The sequence below is a fragment of the Tachysurus fulvidraco genome, chromosome 4, assembly GCF_022655615.1.
Source record: "Tachysurus fulvidraco isolate hzauxx_2018 chromosome 4, HZAU_PFXX_2.0, whole genome shotgun sequence".
In the NCBI taxonomy this organism is placed as follows: Eukaryota; Metazoa; Chordata; class Actinopteri; order Siluriformes; family Bagridae; genus Tachysurus; species Tachysurus fulvidraco.
Genome location: NC_062521.1, coordinates 26321274 through 26345900, shown reverse-complemented (window position 1 = coordinate 26345900; position 24627 = coordinate 26321274). Strand labels below are relative to the sequence as shown.

Genomic DNA, 24627 nt, shown 5'->3' with positions numbered 1-24627 from the left:
TCCATGGCGTTAGCAGTGGAGGAAATCCGCCTGTGCAGTCATCATTCTCTACATGGTATTGTCTTTAGGAGAGGGCCTGCTTTCATTTTTCCAATTCTTGTGTGACGTATGAAGCGAAATTTATCACGCATCAGAGCTTAGATACAAAGTCGTTCTGTGTGTGTGTGTGTGTGTGTGTGTGTGTGTGTGTGTGTGTGTGTGTGTGTGTGTGTGTGTGTGTGTGTGTGTGTGTGTGTGTGTGTGTGTGTGTTGGTGAGTATGATGTGTGTGCTTGGTGTAAAAGGCCAAAGGGTAAATTTAAGGCTGGGGTGGATGGGAGGCCTTCAGCTGCTTCTGTCACACGGCTGGATGAGGAGAGAGAGTGAGACAGGTGGCGTGCCAGGACAACACTGGCACTGTCTGCCCGCCATATTTGTCCTGACTCACTGTTCCGGTCTGATCTGTAGCAGATGCTGCTGTTTAGTGCTAAACTTTAGCATAAAACACACAGCGCTGTGGCACCGTTGTACAATTATTATGCAGCCAAGTCACGTGTGCAGGAGAGGAAGTAGTAACAGAGGCAAGTATTAACAAAGGCAACGTTGGTGAGCAAGGGGCAGCCTGGGAAAACCCCTTACATTCAACACATCACATTTCAGCACTTAATACTATTTAGCACTTGAAAACCGATCATTAGTGGAATTTGTTCATGTTTAGTATTGAATGTCTTTGTCATGTCTCACTTCACAGTGGAGGTTTATATGAAGTTCATATGAAATTAGACTTTCAGAGTTTGTTATGGTTTATAAGTATTTCTGTTTTTTTTGTTTGTTTGTTTGTTTGTTTGTTTGTTTGTTTGTTTGTTTGTTTGGGGCACGGTGGCGTAATGGTTAGCACGTTCGCCTCACACCTATAGGGTTGGGAGTTCGTGTGTGGAGTTTGCATGTTCTCCCCGTGCCTCGGGGGTTTCCTCCGGGTACTCCGGTTTCCTCCCCCGGTCCAAAGACATGCATGGTAGGTTGATTGGCATCTCTGGAAAATTGTCCGTAGTGTGTGTGTGTGTGTGAGTGAATGAGAGTGTGTGTGCCCTGAGATGGGTTGACACTCCGTCCAGAGTGTATCCTACCTTGATGCCCGATGACGCCTGAGATAGGCACAGGCTCTCCGTGACCCGAGGTAGTTCGGATAAGCGGTAGACAATGAATGAGAAAGGATGAATATTTCTGTTTTTATTTAGGGATAATATATTCATAGAAATGTTTAAAAAAACAAAGTTTTTTTTCCCACACAAATGTTTTGTATGTTCAAAGGAAATGTTGATATCAAACTCATTTCTGCTCTCTGAGATGCCCCAGGTGCTTGACCATAACTTAAAATACAATTTAAAGTTTGTGCCTTGATCATCAGCATCATCCACGTCAGTCTCTGTCTCACCACCCGAGGTAAACAATCACTCTCTGTATTTCAACACGATCCTCATCGTCACCTATTGATCTCTTGAATTTTAACGTCAGTGTGAAAACTTAAATCTTTCATTCGTTTACTCACTAGTTCACTAAATGTCTTCATAGTAAAATCAATTAAACTATGCAAACTTTATCCAGGGGATGGATGGATGGACAATGGATGGAAGAGATGGATGGATGGACAATGGATGGAAGAGATGGGTAGATGGATAGATGCATTGATGGACGGATGGATGGTTGGGTGGTTAAGTTAATTGGATCAATTAAATCAATTAAGTTTATTAAAATATGCAAATCTTTATCCAGGGGATGGATGGATGTATGGACAATGGGTGTAAGAGGTGGGTGGATAGGTGGGTGGATGGATGCATGGATGGACGGATGAATGGGTGTGTGGTTTAGTTAATTGGATGGGTGTCTGGATGGATGGATGGATGGATGGATGGATGGATGGATGGATGGATGGATGGATGGGTTGGTGGGTGTCTGGATGCATAGATGGATGAATGGGTGGGTGGTTCAGTTGATTGGATGGATGGATGGATGGATGGATGCATGGATGGATGGATGGATGGATGGATGGATGGATGGCTGGATCAGATGGCTGGCTGGATGGTTGAATGGCTGGCTGGTTGGCTGGATCGGATGGTTTGCTGGCTGGATCAGATGGATGGATGGATGGATGGATGGATGGATGGATGGATGGATGGATGGATGGCTGGCTGGACAGCTGGATGGATGGATGGATGGATGGATGGATGGATGGATGGATGGATGGATGGATGGGTTGGTGGGGGTCTGGATGCATAGATGGATGAATGGGTGGGTGGTTCAGTTGATTGGATGGATGGATGGATGGATGCATGGATGGATGGATGGATGGATGGATGGATGGATGGATGGATGGATGGATGGATGGAAAACTTTGTCCACTGTCATTGTACAGTGTGTCTAAGAGCTCAGACACATTGATCGCCTCTATCTGATTCCAAACTGAACTGATGACTCTACAGCAGGTAGCTATCAAACTGTAAGGAAATCATGTCTTCAGGTTTAAGCAGACTGATTATTTTTCCGGCTGTGTTTAAAAAAAACTTCCTTTTTTACACATGAGCTTTGCCGCAGATGCCAAGGCAAGGTTATGCAGCAGTCTAAATAAAACGCGTCTATGTCATTTTGAGCGAAATATATCTGTTTTGTTAAAGTAGAGATGTCAAAGTATATTATTGGGAGAAAACTCCATTTTCAGATATTTGTCTTTTTTGTTTTCTTTGGCTATTCTCCAGAACTGAAGTCAATGCAACATCTGAGGACTTTTCTAAGACAAACAAATAGATTTGAGGATTTGCTTATATGTGCAGATTATAGGATGTTCCTGGATTTGTATCAGTCCAAGATTAATCAAAGAACTCTTGCAAAAAATGTGGTTAGTAATCATCTATCTTAATAATGCTTATCACAACCCAGTAACGGAAAAGTCTTCCCTTTCAGAACAGCAGAACCCTATTAAAGGTGCAATAGTCTTATTTATATCCTTGTACAAATAACCTGGAAGGTGCATATCCATGACATTAAAAGTGCATTATGTTTCTTAGGGAAACTGGTGGCTGCTGTCAATCATTTTATAGACACTGTACAGGCCAATATAGGTCCTAGGGGCTTCATGAACATGGGTGGGATTCAAAAAATGTCAAACCTTACGTACTTTGGATGAATGAATGAAATAAGGACTATTTAAATTAAATTATCTGAAATTCCTTTAGGGGGCACGGTGGCTTAGTGGTTTGGGTTGGGGGTTCGATTCGCACCTCCGCCTTGTGTGTGTGGAGTTCTCCCCGTGCCTCGGGGGTTTCCTCCGGGTACTCCGGTTTCCTCCCCCGGTCCAAAGACATACATGGTAGGTTGATTGGCATCTCTGGAAAACTGTCCGTAGTGTGTGAGTGTGTGAGTGAATGAGAGTGTGTGTGTTCCCTGTGATGGGTTTGCACTCCGTCCAGGGTGTATCCTGCCTCGATGCCCGATGACGCCTGAGATAGGCACAGGCTCCCCGTGACCCGAGGTAGTTCGGATAAGCGGTAGAAAACGAATGAATAAAATTCCTTTAAGTGTAACATTTTAAGGTATTGAAAAAAAAAATCATATGTCATATGTATGTATGTATGTATGATGTGTTGTGATGCTTTTCTTCTCATCGTGTTTGTACAGTGTGATTATAAAGTAACCGCAGCCTTCCTGTCAGCTCGAAACCTTCTCTCACAATTCTCGTCTTTCTGTTTTTTGTTTTCTGCACCGCCCTGTGGTGACTCTACAGTTGTGTGTGAAAATCCCAGGACAAACCGGCAGCTACCCTGCTGAGGAGGTGAAGCTGTTGATCTATACATGCACGTGCAGGTGTTCTTATTTCAGTGGCCATGCACTGTGTAGTCAGTGTACAGGTGTACTTGCACTGTATAAAGGAGCTTGTCTTGTTTGCTGTTTGTGTGTTTATCTTGTACACACTGCGCTGTTATCTCCCTTTATGCTTTATGGTTGTGTTAATGTGATTTTTTTACAGATTGCCTTTTAACATCTGGCCAGGGAAAAGAGAAGAAATTTGCCTTTAGGGCTAACTCCAGCTTATTTACAGCTCCGTCATTGCAGTTGATTAATGCACGCTGTCGCCAAGATATAAATGAACAAAGGACTCACACAAATAAATGTGTTTACGTGTGTGTGTGTGTGTGTGTGTGTGAACAGCCTTACTTACAGCTATATGTACAGTATATGTGCAACGAGCGGTGTTATAAGCACTGTATAAGACCTCAGGACACCCGACATGTGACATCTTCCTTGTTTCCGAAGTGTGTGTAAAGCATGACGTCTCATCTTGCACTAACGCAGTGGAGGAGGTTGAGACAAGCTGAGAAAAAGTGGTAACTCACACCACCTCGGTTTGCCTTCAGGGTGAGATATACTTCTTTATCCAGCCTCCTTTATCCACTGAAGCACCTGAAATTCATTTAGTGCACTAACAACCCGGGCCGCCGCCACCGCCGCCGCCGCTGCTGCAGGGAAGCCATTTTAATAAGTAGTAATAACACCAACAGACAAGACGAGTCTTTTTTTTTAAACGAGTAGAACAGAACAATCGCCGTTATCAATAAAGGTAAAAGAAACATAATTAGGAGGGCGGCTTTGGATGAAATATAATTTGTTCCTGAGAAAGGCACAAGGCTAATTTTGTCTAGTTAAACAGAGAGCAGGGCCGTGCTAGCCGGGATTATTTGTGCTGGAGGAAAGGTGTGAAAGAATAAAAACAGAGCTACGGTCTGTCCCATTTTAATGCTAGCTTATAGAGAAATTGACCAATATTAATGAACCACTGGATATAAACACATTATACAACACTGTTCTAAAAAAAAAAAAAAAATCCAAGAAAAATTGTACACTTTAAAACATGGGAATCGTTTCTTAAACGTTTCTAAAATATTATACAATTATGCATCACTATTTATTTTATTTTTATATTGATTTATCTTAAAAATATGTTATTGAATACTTTTAAATAAAGTTCATTAGGTACTTAATTGATACAATTATTATAATTATACTTTAGTTTCTGATGATCATGATCATTTTTGCTTTGATTGCTTTTTTATTGCATTTTAAACTACATTTTAATACATGGAGTTTTTTAAATAATTATAACAAACATGAACATATTATTATTATTATTATTATTATTATTATTATTATTATTATTATTATTATTATTATTATTATTATCACTGACAATGTTTATATATTTATCTTTATTTTATTTTTATTTAACTCTTTATTAAACATTTCTTCCTAATTAGCGAACAGTTATAGAGCGAAGCTCATCTTTTTTCTCACACTGTGTGTATTATAGAATTGTAAACCTCAGGCTTAGATAACGATAAGACACAATATTGATTCTTAAGACAACAATTTGACGATATCAATGCATCTGTTGCGATACAATAAGACACAATTTGAAGTGTGTGTGTGTGTGTGTGTGTGTGTGTGTGTGTGTGTGTGTCTTGTCCCTTGTCTTTGTTCAGGTTTAGCCTGGTCTCCATGGCGAGGTCATGTTCTGTACTGTGACCCTGCGCGTGTCGTATCCTCTGATCAGTACGTAAACAGATTTGTTCTGAATATCTTGTAGCTCGACTGTTAATCTGCGAGAGATGATGAAGTACAGAAAGATTATTTAGAGTTTTTCATCTTGATTGTCTGGTTACATATCAATAAAAAAATATGAACCACTGTTTTACACACCAGCACTCGGTAAGAATCGGTTCTAATCGATAAGGACAGCTGATTTATGATTACTGTGTCAGTTCAGTTCAGTCTTTTTCCTCTTGAAAACGATGCATCCATTCATTGATGCATTGATGGTTTGATTGTTACACACCTGGTGTCTTCATCATCATCTAGTCCATCATCAGTATAAGTACCTGATATCACTCATATCACTAGCACCACAAAAAGACAGACAGACAGACAGAGAGACAGAGCAAAAGCCAGACAGAGAGACAGACCCACAGACAGACAGACAGACAGACAGACAAACCCACAGACAGACAGACAGATAGACAGAGCCAAAGCCAGACAGAGAGACAGACCCACAGACAGGCAGACAGACAGACCCATAGACATACAGACACAGCCAAAGCCAGACAGAGAGACAGACCCATAGACATGCAGACAGAGCCACAGACAGACAGACCCATAGACAAACCCACAGACAGACAAACAGACCCACATACAGACAAACCCACAAACATACAGACAAACCCACAGACATACAGACAAACCGACAGTCAGACAGACAGACCCACAGACAGACAGTCAGACAGACCCACAGACATACAGACATACAGACAAACCTACAGACATACAGACAGACAGACAGACAGACAGTCAGACAGACCCACAGACAGCCAGACAGACAGACCCACAGACAGACAGTCAGACAGACCCACAGACATACAGACATACAGACAAACCTACAGACATACAGACAGACAGACAGACAGACAGTCAGACAGACCCACAGACAGACAGACAGACAGACAGACCCACAGACATACAGACAAACCTACAGACATACAGACAGACAGACCCACAGACAGACAGATAGACAGACATACAGACAGACCCACAGACATACAGGCAGACCCACAGAGATACAGACAAACCTACAGACATACAGACAGACCCACAGACAGACAGACAGACAGACAGACAGACCAACAGACAGACAGACAGTCACACAGACCCACAGACAGACAGACAGACAGACCCACAGAAATACAGACAAACCTACAGACATACAGACAAACCTACAGACATACAGACAGACATACAGACAGACCCACAGACAGGCAGACAGACATACAGACAGACAGACAGACAGACAGACCCACAGACAAACCTACAGACATACAGACAGACCCACAGACAGACAGACAGACCCACAGACAGACAGACAGACAGACATACAGACATACAGACAAACCTACAGACAGACAGACAGACAGACAGACAGACAGACAGACAGACCCACAGACAGAAAGACAGACAGACAGACAGACCCACAGACATACAGACAAACCTACAGACATACAGACAGACATACAGACAGACCCACAGACAGACAGACAGACAGACCCACAGACAGACCCACAGACAAACCTACAGACATACAGACAGACAGACAAACAGACATACAGACAGACCCACAGACAGACATACAGACAGACCCACAGACAGACAGACAGACATACAGACAGACCCACAGACAGACAGACAGACATACAGACAGACATACAGACAGACCCACAGACAGACAGACATACATACAGACAGACCCACAGACAGACATACAGACAGACCCACAGACAGACATACAGACAGACCCACAGACAGACAGACAGACATACAGACAGACCCACAGACAAACCTGCAGACATACAGACAGACAGACAAACAGACATACAGACAGACCCACAGACAGACATACAGACAGACCCACAGACAGACAGACAGACAGACCCACAGACATACAGACAGACCCACAGACAGACATACAGACAGACCCACAGACAGACAGGCAGACACTAAACCAAATCTAATATTATTAATTTTATTTCTAGGTTCTAATTTTAAGCTTGAAATAGGCTTACTGGCAGAAAGCTGTTAGTTTTTTAGACTTTATATCTACAAGAAGCAAAATCCATATTATACATTTGTTTTATAATAGGAACTAGCAGATATACAGTATACAGCATTTGACTGCATTTCAGATATTTTGCAGTGTTCAACATTATATAGGCTTCTGTGCTGAGAACTTGGGAATTAATAACTATACTGTATATATACTACACGGTGGTCCAACTGTGGGGAGTTTCCCTCCATGGATGGGGAAGAAGAGGCCTGAAAAAATTGTAGAGATGCACTATATCCAGTAACTATATACTAGATACATGATTATGGAAGGTTTAGATGATACCTAAAAAAGTAGAGTGGAGTTTATTAGTTTGGAAGTAGGTGGAGTTTGTGGAAATGGGTGGAGTTTGATCGAAGTGAGTGGTTTTGTGATGAATGCCGCTCCATCAGACTGATCTAATGTTGACATGTTTTTTTTTTGTTTTTTTTATTAACACCATTTGATGTTCTCCATCGGTAAACCTGTCGGCTGTCAGTCAAGCGCTACAACATGCCATCAACCTGACTTCCTGTTTCAGAAGGAATTTTGTTCATCGAGAATTGAATTTAAAATTTGGGTAAAATCACTAAAAATGTCTTTTATCTTTACTCCGTCGTTTGTACAGTCGGTGTATTAAAAGAGTTTAATAAAATCAAACAAACAAACAAAAAACTCCCACAACACAAATGAAACACTAGATCTCTAAGTAGGTGAAACTCTAGAGTTCAAAGTGGATGAATGCTTTTAGATGCAAATGTGACATGCGTGAATAAAGATCTAGAGGTGAATAGTAAAATGATACGACAGGATGTGTGTGTGTGTGTGTGTGTGTGTGTGTGTGTGTGTGTGTGTGTGTGTGTGGGAAAAGTATTAAATGGAAATGCACGGTATCCGTTCACTGGCAGTCATTTGTCATTGCCAAGGTCCTGTTGATACAACGGTGCATGGCGAAATCGTGTCTGCGCGATGACCTTTAGGTCGACCCCGAGTGTGAGGTCACGCTGTGGTTGCCATGGTGACTATCTAGCGATTGCATTACCTCAGCTGCCTGGCATGGGCAGGGTCACAGCACAGCCTCTGACCTCGCTATGGAGACCAGGCTAAATCTGAACAAAAACATGAGACACGAACAACACACACACACAATTTTCTTGGATAAACAACAGAGATACATGAGTCGCAATGTGAGTCTTTAGATTGTGTGGCATGTTCAGTTGTACAGTGGGTATGCTCTATATATCTTTCACACACACAGTTGACCAGTTGGAGAAGGACAATAGGCCAGTGTGTGTGTGTGTGTGTGTGTGTGTGTGTGTGTGTGTGTCCATATTCTAATGAGCTACATACCAAGTGTGTCAGTCACCTGTGTAGGGGCGAAGCGGGCTAATTTGGGCCCTGTGCTAATTGCCACGGTAACAGCGGGCATCACGTGCGGGTGGCAGCATGAGGGGGACGGCGGCATGGCAGCGCAGGCCTGCTCACACCAGAGAGGTGTGAAAGAACGAGAGCGGCCAACGCATGGAGACATGCCGCGTGTGGGGAGCAGCCGGCTGCTCGATCCTCTCCAACAGGCTCCGGCGCGAAAAGGAAACACACAGAAAGCCTTTTGTCTCGTGTTGCGGGATTGTTTCACTTAGATTTATTTTTTACGAGTTATTATCCTTTCTCTGACGGTGTTACAACCTGGTTGTAATTGTATAACTCATTGTGTAATTACTCCAGTGATGGGGGAAACTTCTTAAAGTCCTTTGCACTGGATGCACGTTTTCCTAAATAAATAAATAAATAAATAAATAAATAAATAAATAAACAAACAAACAAACAAAAAATATATATGTATATAAGAATCTGAAAACACTTGAATTTGAAAACACTTTTTTTCTGAATTGATATGACAGTTAACCCTTTTATTACTAAATTATTTAAAGCATATTCTGATTCTACTTCTTTTTTTAAAAATGAAACTGAGATATCAATAAACAAACAAACAAACAAACGAATGTCAAGAAATGTAAAGAAATACGAGGTCCAAAGTACCTAATGTTGAAGGTAAATTATAGAATTTTTTAAAGAGCATCTCTTTACGATGATAGACCTATAAATAATTCTGAGGCGATTTCATTTGTAGAAAAATCAAGCAATATTTCTGACAGGTAAAGTATTCATGCAGATTAGAACTGCTTCATGATTCAACAAAGTAAATCAAATATAATTTTTTTTTCTAAAGTTCTTTTGAGTTTAGAACTAAAAATATTTTAATGTCATATTTTGTATAAAGCCATAATATTAAAAACACAGTCGGAGTCAGCGTGCATACATAAGTCTGGACATAAGTGTGGATCAAATAAAATAAATGTGATGAATTAATAACTCCTTTCAATACAGATGTGTTCAAAAATGAAAGAAATATGAATGATATCGATTAAACAAATATATAATATATTTTGAGATTTTTGTGTGCACTTGATTTTTTTACATTCTAAATACATACATATGTTTGTGTGTTTGTGTGACTGTGTGTGTGAGTGTTTGTGTGTATGTGTGAGTGTGTGTATGTGTGAGTGAGAGCTATTCAGAACTTTTTCTAGAGGAAATAAACAGAAAGGAGAGAAAGAAAAGCTCTGTTTCAGGAGCACTGATTAAAGTCTGCCCTCTGTCAGGTTCATGGCCACCTTGTTCCTTTTCCCGCGCGCATCCGCGATTAACGCGTGAGCGCGCGTTCGCGTGCGTGCGCGCGCCCGGCCGCCCGCCCGCGCCCGCTCGCTTTCGCTCTGCTGTTGCTGCCCTTTGATCCCAGCATTAGTGTTAGTTAGGGGCTCGAGGCGCGCGCGCGCACACACACACACACACACACACACACACACACACACACACACACACACACACAGAGGGAGCGAGAGAGAGAGAGAGAGCGGCCATAGCCAAGACACGGCGACTACAACAACAGCACCTCCTCCTGCTGTACCGCTCCCAACACACACACACACACACACACACACACACACACACACACACACACACACACACACACACACACACACACACACACACACACACACACTCGGAGCGGAGACGGCCAGGTGCACGCGGCGAGTTCCCCCGCCATCGAGCTCGCGCCCGCGACACATTTCCATGGCGAAGGACCTTCTCTGTCCTCGCGCCTGAGACCAAGAAGAAGAAGAAGAATGTGAAAGACCAAGAAGACCAAGAAGAAGAAGAAGGTTTTGTTTTCTGTTTGTTTTCTGTTTAAAATGCCCAGGAGGAAACAGGAGACACCGAAGCGCCTTCCTTCGCGTGAGTTCCTCTGCTTCTTTCTTTTTTAAAGGGATAAATAAATAAAGCGGTGAAAGCGGGCAGGAGCTTTATTTCAGTCCCCCTGGTGTTAAGGTCTGAGCTACAGGGCAGCCATGTTGTTCAGCTCTAACGGCTGCCTTTAAACACACACACAAAGGTCCCGTTCCGCCTAAAGGTTACTGCCGTTACGTTAACGCTGTCGTGTGTGTGTGTGTCGCGCTTTTCCGTTAACGCACGCGCCGCGCGCGAGACGTCGTTTGTGTTTTTATTTAAACCCTATGCGCGCCCGAGAGAGACAGAAAAGGGGGGAAAAGAGAGAGAGAGAGTGAGAGAAAAAATAAGGTACCCGAGAAATGAAATGGAGCCGCGATAAAAAAAACCCAAGTCAGTCGGATCGTACGAGCCACACACACTCACACACTCTCTCTATCTCTCTCTCTCTCTCTCTCTCTCACACACACACACTCTCTCTCTATCTCTCTCTCTCTCACACACACACACACACTCTCTCTATCTCTCTCTCACACACACACACACACACACACACACACACACACACACACACACTCTCTCTCTCTCTCTCTCTCTCTCTCACACACACACACACACACACACACACACACACACACACACACACACACACACACACACACACACACACACAGGGCTTCCAGCTTTCCTCCTCCTCTTCCTCCTCCTGCTGCTTGAGCTACAGCGCTATCTAACGTCAGCACCAACGTCTCACTTCTTAAACACACGCACAACTTTTGCACGTTTGTTTATTTTAGGAAGCTTTTTATTATTATTATTATTATTCTGCACTGCTTCATGGCACGCGATCAAAACAATCGACGTTGCACCTGGATTTCCGCTGTAATGCACGTTTCTTTCGCTCTGCAGGATTGTGCATACTGTTCTGTCACTCGGGCTCGTTATGCACTGCTCATTTCCTGACCCAAAGATCATCCAGGATGTTGAAATTGTTCATTTATCAGCTGAGGAATTGGGGGAGTGGCGCGCGCCGGCCGCTAGAGAGCGCGTGCAGCTGCCAGACTCTTTATTATAACGTGTGCATGACACCAAGCTGCTGTTTTTTTTTTTTTACCCTTCTTTTTCTCAGGATGCTCCCAAACTTTAGTGAGCGTTTTAGTCAGCAACAGAGGAAACAGTGCACGTGCTCCAACAATGCATGCACTAATCTTGCATTGTTTTGTTGTAGACTTTGGAATAAGGATGCACTCTGGCAACCTGGTTACACCTGGGTGAACCTCTGTGCTTTCTTTCCAGCATGACGAAAACACCTGACGTGGAAAGCGTGCAAGCGTTGCCGAGTCGACGTCGATTCCTTTTCTGTAACAGCAGCTCGTACAGGCTTAATCTCAGTGCAACATATATTAACGTCATCGCAATCATACGTTTGTGTCGTCGTTTAGTAAAGCAAAGCACGTCGGTCATCACATCCCTATGTGCTCGCTGAGTCTCCGGTGTCAGCGCTTTGTAACAGTCATCAGGAGTTTGTGCTTTGCAGTTTGTCACTAACATGACAAGCAGCTTTATTTTTATTGTTATGTATTAACTTCGAGAGAGAGAGGGAGAGAGAGAGAGAGACTATTTTATTGCTGCTATAAGGTATGTGACAACAGTAACGAAAATGTTTCGCGGACGTTCCTTAACCTCGCGACATGTCAGTGTTTAAAGGCGCAACAGTCCATTATGTTTTTTATTCCTTATAAACCTGGGAAATGTGTAGTACATGATAAAGAGCAGCGAATTAGAGGTCGATAGCAATAGTCAATATTTTTGATTTCTTCGGTATTCACCGGTATTAAGAATAACGTGGACTATGGTGTAGAAATGAAGAACGATAATAGTGCAAGCCATTGTCTCAGAGCAAGTGTATCATGCAGATAAAAAATAAATAAATGGGAGCATGTGATTGCCTAGCGGTTAAGGTGTTCGGCTAACAATCGGAAGGTTGTGAGTTCGATCCCAGGTCCACCAAGCTTCCACTGTTGGGCCCCTGAGCAAGGCCCTTAACCCTCAATTGCTCAGCTGTATAAAAACGAGATAATGTAAGTCGCTCTGGATAAGGGCGTCTGGTAAATGATGAAAATGTAAATAAATACATGACCGTTTGGGAACTTACCTCTAAGTATGGAATGTTTGTTTGTATTTGGATTGTCAGTCATTTTATAGACACGCCCCTAACATTCCTACACATCTTTACTTTTGCATCCGTATCTGTTATGAACGGTGACTTGGCTTCGTGCGAGTGAGCGTGAACGTCATGGCATGACGGTCTTTTGCTAACTGAAGTTTTGGGGCAGAGGATTGTATACGTGGGTGGAAATGTGGCAGGCTCACTGAGCGAAAACAGCTTCCAAATCGCATCCGACGCCATCCAATCACCCGTTAGAGACAGCTGGGCCTGATTATTCCTGCTATCCTACAGCAGGTGAAAAACAGGTACGCCAAAGAAGTAGCATGTCTGCTTTCTCAGTGTTCATAAAACAGTAGGAGAGAACTACCCAGATGAGAGACTGCTTCCTCTAAGATCCTGCAGTATGGAGCCAGTGGGCACTGTGCTATCCCATAATGCAATGGGTCTGGCACAGGAACAGCTGAGTGTCGGTGCTAGAGGTATTAAACATTGTTCTTTGTGCTTAAACCCAATTCGTTTAACAACACCTGAGTAAACTCTTAACACGATGAAGGTTTAAATAAGAAAATTCATACTACACACATACTGATCAGTACATACCGTGTCAACGGTCGAGCTACTGGATCAAGTGCACTAGGTCCTGAATCAAAACTTTGGGTTCTGAATCGAATGCCGTAAATACAGAAGAGAATGCTGTAGGCACAAGATAAAAGGTAAAATCGTGGTAAGTACGGAATTGAGTACAGTGGGATCTGAATTGAATGCAGTTAGTACTGAATCGATCTTGGTAGTTAAAGAATTGAATGCAATCGGCCTTAAATTGTATGCAATAGGTACTGAATCGATCCAGGTAGGTACTGAATAGATTGCAGTAGGCACAAAATGGGACACAGTGGGATATGGTAGCTCAGTGGTTAAGGTGTTGGGCTACTGATCGGAAGGTCATGGGTTCGAACCCCAAGTCCACCAAGCTGCCACTGCTGGGCCCCTGAGCAAGGCCCTTAACCCTCAGTTGCTCAGTGTAAGTCACTCTGGATAAGAGTGTCTGCTAAATGCCGTAAATGTAAAATAAGATTTAGGTCCTGAAATAAAATGTAGGTTCTGAGTCAAATGTACTGAATTGATTGTGGTAGGTCCAGATGCAGCTGGTATTGAATTGAATGCAGTAGGTACTGAATCAATCGTGGTAATGAATCGATTGCAGTGCTGAATTGATTCCGCTGTAGGTACGGAATTGAGTGCAGTAAGATCTGTACTGAATGCAGTTGGTACCGAATCGATCCTTAGTAGGTACTGAATAGAATGCAGTAGGCACAAAATAAAATGTAGTAAAATGTACCGATTCGAATGCAGTAGGTTCTAACACAGTATGCGATTTTGAATGCAGGCTTATTCTGACCTAAATTCTGACCTAAAACACCTTTTAGACCGTGAACCCAAGAAGACTGGCTTGGCAGACTGACTTCCTTGTTTGTTCTGAATGCTTCTTTGTTTTTAACCTCCTGTCAGTCATATAATAGCACTCTAAGGGTCACCAGAGTTTCCGAGGCCAGAGCCTGACGAACACGGACAGGAACGGGGCATGAGCTCAAGGAGTCATTGTAATCGCTGCTACGTCGCTCTGATATTAGAGGAATTAAGCACTGGCGGAGTTGTAGGGAAAACCGTGCTTCATGTTCACAGCACTTTTTAATACGGTGATTATTTTTCTGTAGCTGCACGACCTCGTGCGATTAACGACTTCCGTTTTTCATGCAACTGAAATGTAAACACGCTTTCCGTAAAGCAGCTCAAGCGACGCTACTGGAAACTGGAAACGTGACAAACACCAAACCCGATTTCTCATCATCGGCTCGTTTTTTTTTTTTTTTAGCACTTTGGTGTCTAGACAACATTTGCTTTGCACTTCAAGTGTATTTCTCTATCTAGCAAACCCAAAAAAGGTGGTGAAATGATGCCGCCGACATGATTGACAAGCTGTCAGGGAGCACGAACGTCCTCGACGGACTGCCCCGACTGACGAGCCGCAGAAAGAGAGAGAACGGAGAAAAACACGACAGACAGAGAGAGAGAGCGAGAGAGAGTGAGAGAGAGCGAGAGAGAGAGTTGACGGGGTTTGTTTTGGCCATGTGTTGCTGAAAGATTTACCACTTAAAATGTTGTTCTCTCTTCCTACAACTACAAAGGTAACTGTTTTAGTTGTCACATATCTGGTCTTAGAGTTACAGAAGCCAGCATTCTGACTTTTATCTAACGCCAATTTTATTCTTTTTCTGCAAGTTATCACCCATAAAATATGCCACAAAACCTCAACAAATCTTGTTTTTATTGAGTCATAAGTCAATGGGCACATGGACCTAAAATGATGATTACGGACTAAACGGTGTAAAATGCCATGTTTTTACAGTTTACTGCGTATCATTGCTCTTCAGGGCAGGCGGGGGAAGGGGGGTTTCCCCTGAAGGGGAAAAAAAAAACCTTCTCGGTTTTGAATGTCACGTTACTGGAAACGTGAAAAAAATACGATTTAGTTTTATTCTGAAACGGTCCCGAGAAGCTTCGGAACAGCAATGTGACGATTAGGAACATGTTTTGTGTACGATCACTTATGTAAGCAGACACAGTAACGCGTCCCGCGATTAATCGGGTTGGAATCATATAACTAACGACGAGTCACCGAGATTTCCGTTACTTTATTTCACTTGGCACCAGTTTAATAAAACCATGATTCCGAACGTCAGTAGAAATCAAGAGGAACGAGACTAAAGATTCAATCAGGACCAAAAGCACCAAGGAGGCGTCAGCGTGTGTCCGTGGTAGCCGACGCACCGCAGTGGCCGAGCCGCGTTGCTGGAAGCTTCAGCACACTAAACGTTTCACACTTCGGTCGTTATTCTGTTTTGCGCTTCACCTTTTTATAGAGTTTCGTAGAAATTTCTGGCCGCGAGTCAGCGGCGCCATCAACACAATGCAGTTTGTGTGTGATCAGTATTTAGCAAACGAGAACAAAAAAGAAAATGAAGTTTCTTAACAACATTTATAAATCTGGTGAGAAGTTTGTTTTTTTTAATTTGGTTTGGCTGTGAAAATACTTACACAACGCAGGAGTTCCTGTTACACGAGTTAGAATAAAGTCACACACACTGCATTGTTCCTTTGCTGATGGCTTGGCACCATTTTATTATTATTTTATTACATGTAGACACGTTTTTTATCCAGATCTTCTTACAGTTTATCTTGTTTTGTATTTTTTTTATTTAGTTTTTTGACCAATTTAGGGTTAATGGACTCGCTCAGGTGCCCGGTTTTAGCAGCTTGGTGTACGTCGGTGGACTCAAAGTCACAGTCTTTCTAGTGGAAGCTCCTACAGCCCCAATGGCCCATAATGAAATAGAACAGAAGTCTTTATTTTGTCACATGTACATTACAGTACAGTGAAATTCTTTCTCCAGATATCTTTGGAGGTTGGGGTCAGAGCAACAAGGCCAGCTATGATACAGCACCCCTGGAGCAGAGAGGGTTAAGGGCCTTGCTCAAGGGCCCAGCAGTGGCAGCTATAACGATTTTCTCTAATGAGAACTCGAGGCGACGGTGGCGAGGAAAAACTCCCCGAGATGATATGAGGAAGAAAGCTTGAGTGGAACCAGGCATTCTTTTAGGATGCACTTTTTACTCCCAGAAGCTAAGTATAAGGACACCAAGATACACACCGAAGGTCCTAAACAAAAGATATAACAGGACTTGGAGTAAATCAGTGTCTAGAGTATGAATGTTAGAAAACTAGAGTATCAGCTCAAATTAAACCCCACTCTCTGTCTCGTAGAAGACGTCTCCCGATCGAGGGAAAACGGCCCAAATCCGACGCATGTGATGCGGCGGCGCTAGCTTTAGCAGGACACACCAAATTTTTGAAAAGGTGAAAATGAAATCACCGAAAACTCGTATGTTAATTTGTTCACCTGGGTGTTGAATAGTAGACCTACAGTGTGAACGCACTACTGTACTCGCACGATCTGGGACACCACCATAGTCTATGTTAAACACACACACACACACACACACACACACCCCGGTCCATTTGCCAGTTAAAGTGTTATAGAAGCTCACATCGAACGGCTTAATCTGAGCCGACCGTACGAGGCATTGACGTCAGCGCGGAGTCTAATGCCGGTTTGGTACGTTTACGAGTGCACGAAGAACATCTTGCGACACTTGAGCCGTCCACTAAACACCATAGCGTCCAGAGATTCGATGAAGCAGTATAGAGAGCACGAGAGAGAGAGTCCCAGCTGTCGGCGTTCCTCATTAAAACATTAGAACCTCAGATGTTAAGCTCTGATACTCGGCTCTGTCGCTCAGAATATTCCAGCACTGGGTTCAGGTTCGAGCTTCCCGCCTCGTCTGGCACCGTTCGCTCGAAGCCCGACCGAGGAAGCAGGTTGTTAACGTGGACGCCAACGCTCCGCTCACTGGGTTCCCACAATGCTTTGGGGGGCCGTAGCATCGGCGGCGGTCGTTAGGGAACTCCTTGGAGCAGAGAGCTTACTTCAACAAATAAACTTCTTCAGCTTCCTCACAAGTGCCTTAAAGCACAAAGGACTTGTGTATAAACCGCCAGTCAGAAACGCTGGTGTTTTTATCTCTCAAGGAGGAGAAGCACAGCTACGAGTGATGACCGGAGAAGCAGAGCGGAGGTGGGAATACTGAAAAACTGATGCAAGTGATATGAGCAGATATTAATATCACACGTATTCATAGAGAGGATCGGGAGCAACGTCACCGTTTTACCTTCACTTCTTTTTTCTGCCTTTTTATTTAATTATCATATTTAACATTAGGCCTGAACACTAGGACAATATCAATATTCCTGATTCATTATTTAAAAAAAATAGTAATAAAATAATAATAAATTAATAACAAAAATGAACTTTTACATAAGAAAAGCAACACTACTGTTTTACTGCCAGTTTGTTGGGAATCGCTCACTCTCTCTCTTGCTCTCTCGATCGCTCTCTCTCTCTCTCTCTCTCTCTCTCTCTCTCTCTCTCTATCTCTCTCTTGCACTCTTGCTTGCTCTCTCTATCTCTCTCTCTTGCTCGCTCTCTGTCTTGCACTCTCTCTCTCTATCGCTCTCTCATGCTCTCACTTTCTCTCTCTATCTCTCTCTCTCTCTCTCTCTCTCTCTATTGCTCTCTCTCTCTCTCTCTTGCTCTCTTTCTCTCTAACCATCTAGCTACATAAAGCATAAAGATCTTCCCTATCAGACTATTCCTCTTGCGAATCCCCTTCTACCTCGTCGCCGATCTCCTCCACTCTCAAATTAGGCCTCACAAAGGTTTCTTTCGATCACAGTAATCGACCGTGCACACACACACACACACACACACACACACACACACACACACACACACACACTCTCTCTCTCTCTCTCTCTCTCTCTCTCTCTCTCTCTCTCTCTCAGTGTCATGCGCAAAGTGTGCAAGGGGGCATGGAGGCCAAGGTGAGGTCACGCAACCCTCTCTATTCATAGTTAAATATAAATCCTTCAGCTCAAGGGCCAAGTCGAATCCCTCCAGGACTAAAACCCGTCGGCTTTCACAACCTCGGCGCGTATTAATGTCAGATAATTCATTCCCTTTGATCTTGCGCAGAGGTCAAAGTTCACCAAGCTTCAGTAGTCTACGAAGAGTCTTAAATGTGTAGCGTTTATTAAGATCTTTTCTGAAAGCTCTGCACCAAGCCACAGAGGTTGAATGAAGTTACTACTTCTCTCTCTCTCTCTCTCTCTCTCTCTCTCTCTCTCTCTCTCTCTCTCTCTCTCTACTGTTCTTTGTCTCACTCGAAGGCCTCCATTTTGTGGAAAACCGCAGCTCGTATCATTCTTACACCCTGACCTTTGCCATCAGCTAAAATGTCTCCCTATGGGGAGAGCGCTACCCTTCTCCTGTGCCCTTACCAGCTTCCAGAGCATCTGCATTTTGCAAATGGAGGAACCGGCAGAGCGTTACAGAGATGCTATATTATTACTGAACTGACGGCAGAGTGGAGTGTGTGTGTGTGTGTGTGTGTGTGTGTGTGTGTGTGTGTGTGTGTGTGTGTGTGTGTGTGTGTGTGTGTGTGTGTGTGAGTGAGTAGCTCTGTACCTTACTGTAATGGTGGGTCACTGGCGCTCTTCCACTCCTCTATGATTATAATGACCTTGGCTGGGGTAGGGCTCGAAAACATTGGATTAAGAGGAGAGGAAAATGAGGGGAGGTTTCCATTTCGCTCTTGGCATCCGATTTGTTGGGAATATCTGCCAAGAAACCCCCCGTCCTCTTTCTTCTCCTCCTCCACCGCCTCTTTCTCCTCCTCGTTCACCACCACTAGCTCCTTTTTTTTTTTATCCCTCTGTTCCTTCCACTAAGCTGATGTCTCTCTTTCTTCTCTCTCTCTCTCTCTCTCTCTCTCTCTCTCTCTCTCTCTCTCTCTCTCTCTCTCTCTCTCTCTCACTTTCTGTCTCTGTCTTTCACCATGTCTCTCTCCCAGTTCAGCTCAAGCGAGTCACAGGCTTTCACTTAGAAAAGAATTAAAGGGCAAATGCAAAAAAAAGAAAAAAGAAAAAGAAAAGGTGGACGCTCTCCTCTTCCAAACGGGTACACGCACGCAGACAGGAGAGCCAGAGCACAGCCAACCAGAACGTTTAGATTAATCTGGCGCGCTCGGACCGCCTGGCTTTCATCAAAAGTATAGTCTTAAAGGCTCCACTCTGACTCGTAATTAAATAGAGAGGCGAGCCGTACGGCGGAGGAAGAAAAAAAAAAACGGCTTGTCAGAAAGCATTAATACCGACTTCATACAGCAACTCGCCAAAACGACCAGCATTCGGTTTGCTCCGTCGGACTAACGAACGATTCGAGGCCTTTGGCAGAGGGCGGGAATAGACCGGGCACCTTTAACAGCTCAGACAAAGTCCTCGATCATAAACGTCGGACCGTACCGTTTTTAAATAAACCTGACGTCCTCAAAGTGAGACAAACTTTTATGCACGCAGTGATTTTGAATATAATTTATAATGTGAGGAATAAAACTCTTGGGGGGTGTTTTTTAAAATCGGATATAGTTTTTTTTTACTTCTAGATATAAAATGAAATGAAAAGGAGTCACCGCACAAGTAAGCGCTTTATTCCTCTTGTTTCACCGTGGTTTTATTCACTGAAGAACATCAGCTTGTCCTTTTTAGGTGTTAGCTCCTTTTTCCACTCGCCTTATAGCAGCTATAAATAGTTCTGACGTCAATCTGATTCAAAACACGAAGAATCCTAACACAGATTTTCATGTCACTTTGTAACCTCCGACCGTGACGAAGCCCCGACACCGGAGACTCCTTCCACGTAGCAAAGATTCCTTTAGCTTATTCGCCAGGTGACGACTGAACGCGAGACGGTCCATTCCCTAGAATCCAGCTCTCTGTAGCGTCTTCCGTCTCACCGCCGATCGGCTCGCCGAGCCCCTCAACCACCTCACATCTGTTCTCGCTTCTTTTGCTTACAGTGGAACAGTTTTCCATGTTTGTGTAAGTCGGGGCCTTGAGAGTATTTTAGGCCGGGAGCACGGTCAGTTAAACGTTTTTGTGCGGGCTGAAAGACAGGAAGCAGCGAGGTCATATAGACGACGCATTATAGAAACCACTTGACAGAACGGAGACGCCTTAAATAACTTAAAAAACGCTCGGAAAACACGAAACCGGCAAGAGTCGTCCAACCACCTCGCCATCAAAGCCGAGTCAGCGCAGCCGCGCGGTCACATTATCTCAGGATTTATCGCAACAGACCGACGTTTAACACGGAACAAAACACCCCCCCCCCCCCACACACACACACACACACAGACCACCAAACGCTAGCTTAGTACCCGAACGGGGGGGGAGACGATTTTGTCGTAGTCCTTTGGACTTGTGCAGAAGGAGTAATAATATCTCACAGGGCTTGTGCTGGCACAGCTTCATAAAAAACACAGAGAGAGGAGAGAGCTGGAGGGCCTGAAGGTGCTTTCCTCTGTTGTTGTACCACACAGGCACGTCCAGGCCCTGCGGTATGGCCTTTAACAGGACGCTAACGCTAACCAATGACCCCATCCGACCAAGAAAGACAAGGGACATGATTTATTAGTGAGCTCTTCTGTGGCCATCTTCCAGGAGAATTAAGAGAATGGCGGAAAGAAAGAAAGAGAAAAAAAGAAAGAGAGAGAAAAAGAGCGAGTGCTGTTGCTTCAGGATTGTTACCCGGTGACAGCATGTGCTTCCTGTCCAACCTGGACAACTTAATGGATTTACAGCAGTGTGGCCTAGAGCCTTTCATTTTTTTCTCCTCTGCCTTTAACACTTTGAAATGGCCTCCAGGTGGTGAGCTTTACATGTCACCGGTAGCAAAAATAACATAAAAATAAATAAATAAATACATTTTTTTCTTCTCCTCATCCGCTAGCACATGTAATACTACATCAAGCAGCAGGTTTAAAAAAAGCAACGTCGTCAGCTTCGAGTCGTTCACGTCCCGAACAGCACCAAGCAGCACTTTTTTCATATCCAATCCGATTGCAGCTTGGAAGCTAGTGAGAATATCCATGACTGGAGACATGGTGATGGTAGCACAGGTGGAATTTAGTACCTTTGTAGTCATTTGCAAGCCGCTGGTTTAACAGCATTCCAAAGCTTTCCAACCCAATCATAACACATCCCAACCAGATGGTTAGCTACCTGGTGCTACGTGGCCCAATCATAACACATCCCAACCAGATGGTTAGCTACCTGGTGCTACGTGGCCCAATCATAACACATCCCAAACAGATGGTTAGCTTCCTGGTGCTACGTGGCCCAATCATAACACATCCCAACCAGATGGTTAGCTACCTGGTGCTACGTGGCCCAATCATAACACATCCCAAACAGATGGTTAGCTTCCTGGTGCTACGTGGCCCAATCATAACACATCCCAACCAGATGGTTAGCTACCTGGTGCTATGTGGCCCAATAACACATCCCAACCAGATGGTTAGCTAACTGGTGCTACGTGGCCCAATCATAACACATCCCAAACAGATGGTTAGCTTCCTGGTGCTACGTGGCCCAATCATAACACATCCCAACCAGATGGTTAGCTAACTGGTGCTACGTGGTACCTGCGATCTCTCTGGGCCTGTTTCTCCCCAACAGAGCTGATATTTCTGTACAGTTCTGTCTTTCTACTGGTAGTTCATTACACTGAAATACTCTGAATACATTGAATACACTAACTACTGGCTGTCAATCAACCGATTTGTATGTTGGCATGGCAACACGTACGACTCTCTCTCCAGCCGCGGCTTCTTTTTAGTTCATTTCTTCATATCGCGTCTGAGAAGTGAGTTACTCTGTGCTTTAGGGTGAATGAGCATCATCCACACACGAGACTCCATCAGTGACGTAGAATAAAAGTCCCGATCGTTTGTTTCTGTTCAGACACGTTCAAGCCGTTCGACTACAAAACACTCTTCCAGCGTGACACTTCCAGCAGGCGTCTGGTCCTGAATCCCCGATCCTGTCCGGTGGTAATAATAATAACCCTGCACCAACATAATCGGTCTTTAGTCTCAGGCCTCGGGTGCAGACTCAGCGTACAGTAGGTGATGTAAACCACAGCAACCCCATTTTAATAAATAGACTTCCAACTCATCCATCATTCTGTGTCGAAATATTAAAAAAAAAAAAAAAAAAAAAGCTACCGTGCTCACGAAGTGCTTTTCTTTCGTCTCGTCTCCTACAGCATTTACGTCTACAGCGTTTAGCACGTGGCCTACAGTGAAGTGCCTTCAAAAAACATCCTTAAAAAAATCAAATAAATAAATGTCTGGTAATAAGCAAATAAAAGGAGATTTATACCAAGACCCTAAAGACAAACACCCAATTTCTGTATGCATGTGCAGAAATGAATCAAATCCCTTAAACATTTGATTATTGTTTATTTTTTTATTTCTATCACATGGGATGATTCCTCTTTTTCTTCAGGACAATGAAAGAAAACTTTCTCATGCAAATATTTTCAATGGGGGGGGGGGGATGTGTAAAAGTGAGTGCCTCAGATTTCCCACGACAGACATGTTTATTTATTTATTTATTTATTTATTTATTTATTTATTTACAATCACCTCGAGTCAAACACATTCTGTTGGACTTCCCTGCATATAATGACCACAGAAGGGTATTTTATGAGGCCAATTCATCAGAAGGTTTCATCAGAAAAAGTTTTAGGGTTTCTGTCATATATTATTGTAAAAAATTTAATATAAGTTGTCTATTTTTGTCAATATTTATTCCTGTGATTTTAGGTTATTTTAGTCCTTATTAACCGTTCTTGCCATGAAGATCAGTAGCTGACATGGCAGTAAACTACAGTAACTAACTAACTAACTAACAATCACCTCGAAGACGCTCTGTTGTCTTCACGCTCACTCCCACCTCACTCAGGTTCCCCTTGCACCCATTTCTGCGAACGATTTCGCAAACATAACACAGATATAAGCAAACCCTCAGAGACGCCTAAGAGCTGCTCACCGAGATTTGTGGAGCATCAGAGCTCCGTCCCAAACGCAACAATTCACATCTAGCGTTGTGTAAAGAACACACAAAACACGGGTCATGACATGGACTACAGGGAACCGCTGATAAATGATGATTAAGTCCTGAGCTTGTTCTGAAAACTATACAAATACTGCTGAATATACAGAATTTACACACATCTAGTGTATCATTGTAAGGAGATAAAGCTTGCTCTAAGACTCGTGTAATTTCTCCTCTCTGTCATTCGATACATGAGAGCGATGATAAAAATAGCACTTTGTAATTACATTGCTGCACATTATACAATATATTATGTAGTGTATGATTGTTTTTATATAGCTGGGAGCTTCTGTTCCTCACCGTGGGGATTTCCCCAGCAAAACCGATCTCAGGCGCGAGCGTGGACCGTCTCCGCTGTCCGACACGAGCGCACGTTAATGAGTTTAACGAGCGCGTTAGCAGCTCGGCTCCCAGCCCTTTTTCCTGAGCCACGACCAGTTTACGACCGAGAAGATTAAAAGCGCCAGCGGCAAAAACGGACACTGAGAGCCGGCACTTCTCAAGGGAGTCGATATATCAAGCGGCGAGATCCGAAGCGTTTGGCCACCTCACAAAAAGCTTGTCAGTGTTATGTCCGTGATGTGGACACGGTGTCAGAGAGAGAGAGAGGCGTCGTCACAGTCGTCGAGTTTAATTTACAACTTTAAAACTGCAGGTGTTCACCTAAGGAAAAAACCCCACAGACGGGCCCCGTCCTTCTCGCAGGCCACTTCTTGGCATTTCTGCATTTCCCTGCCCTTGATATCCGACGCTGGCATTCTGTAGTCTCGATCTACAAGGACAGGACTGGATTAATGGCCTCAGCTACACGATTCCACAAAATGTTCAGAATAATTTGCGATGCTACACAACCGTCCTCAAACATGCATCTGCAAAT

General features: G+C 43.5%; 1 protein-coding gene across 3 annotated transcripts in view; it reads left to right on the top strand.

The window, feature by feature from the left end:
- The first annotated feature begins 10319 nt into the window (after positions 1-10319).
- Positions 10320-24627, top strand: part of znf827 (zinc finger protein 827) — a 99798-nt gene continuing 85490 nt past the window's right edge. The window contains exon 1 of one of the 3 annotated variants that reach the window (XR_007140352.1): positions 10320-10953. Coding sequence is in view for 2 of the 3 variants with exons in the window: in XM_047812130.1 (XP_047668086.1) it covers positions 10911-10953 (43 nt within the window). In the remaining variant the exon portion in view is untranslated. The remainder of the gene's footprint in view (positions 10954-24627) is intronic. The other 2 variants (XM_047812130.1, XM_027177657.2) reach the window with 2 other exon arrangements.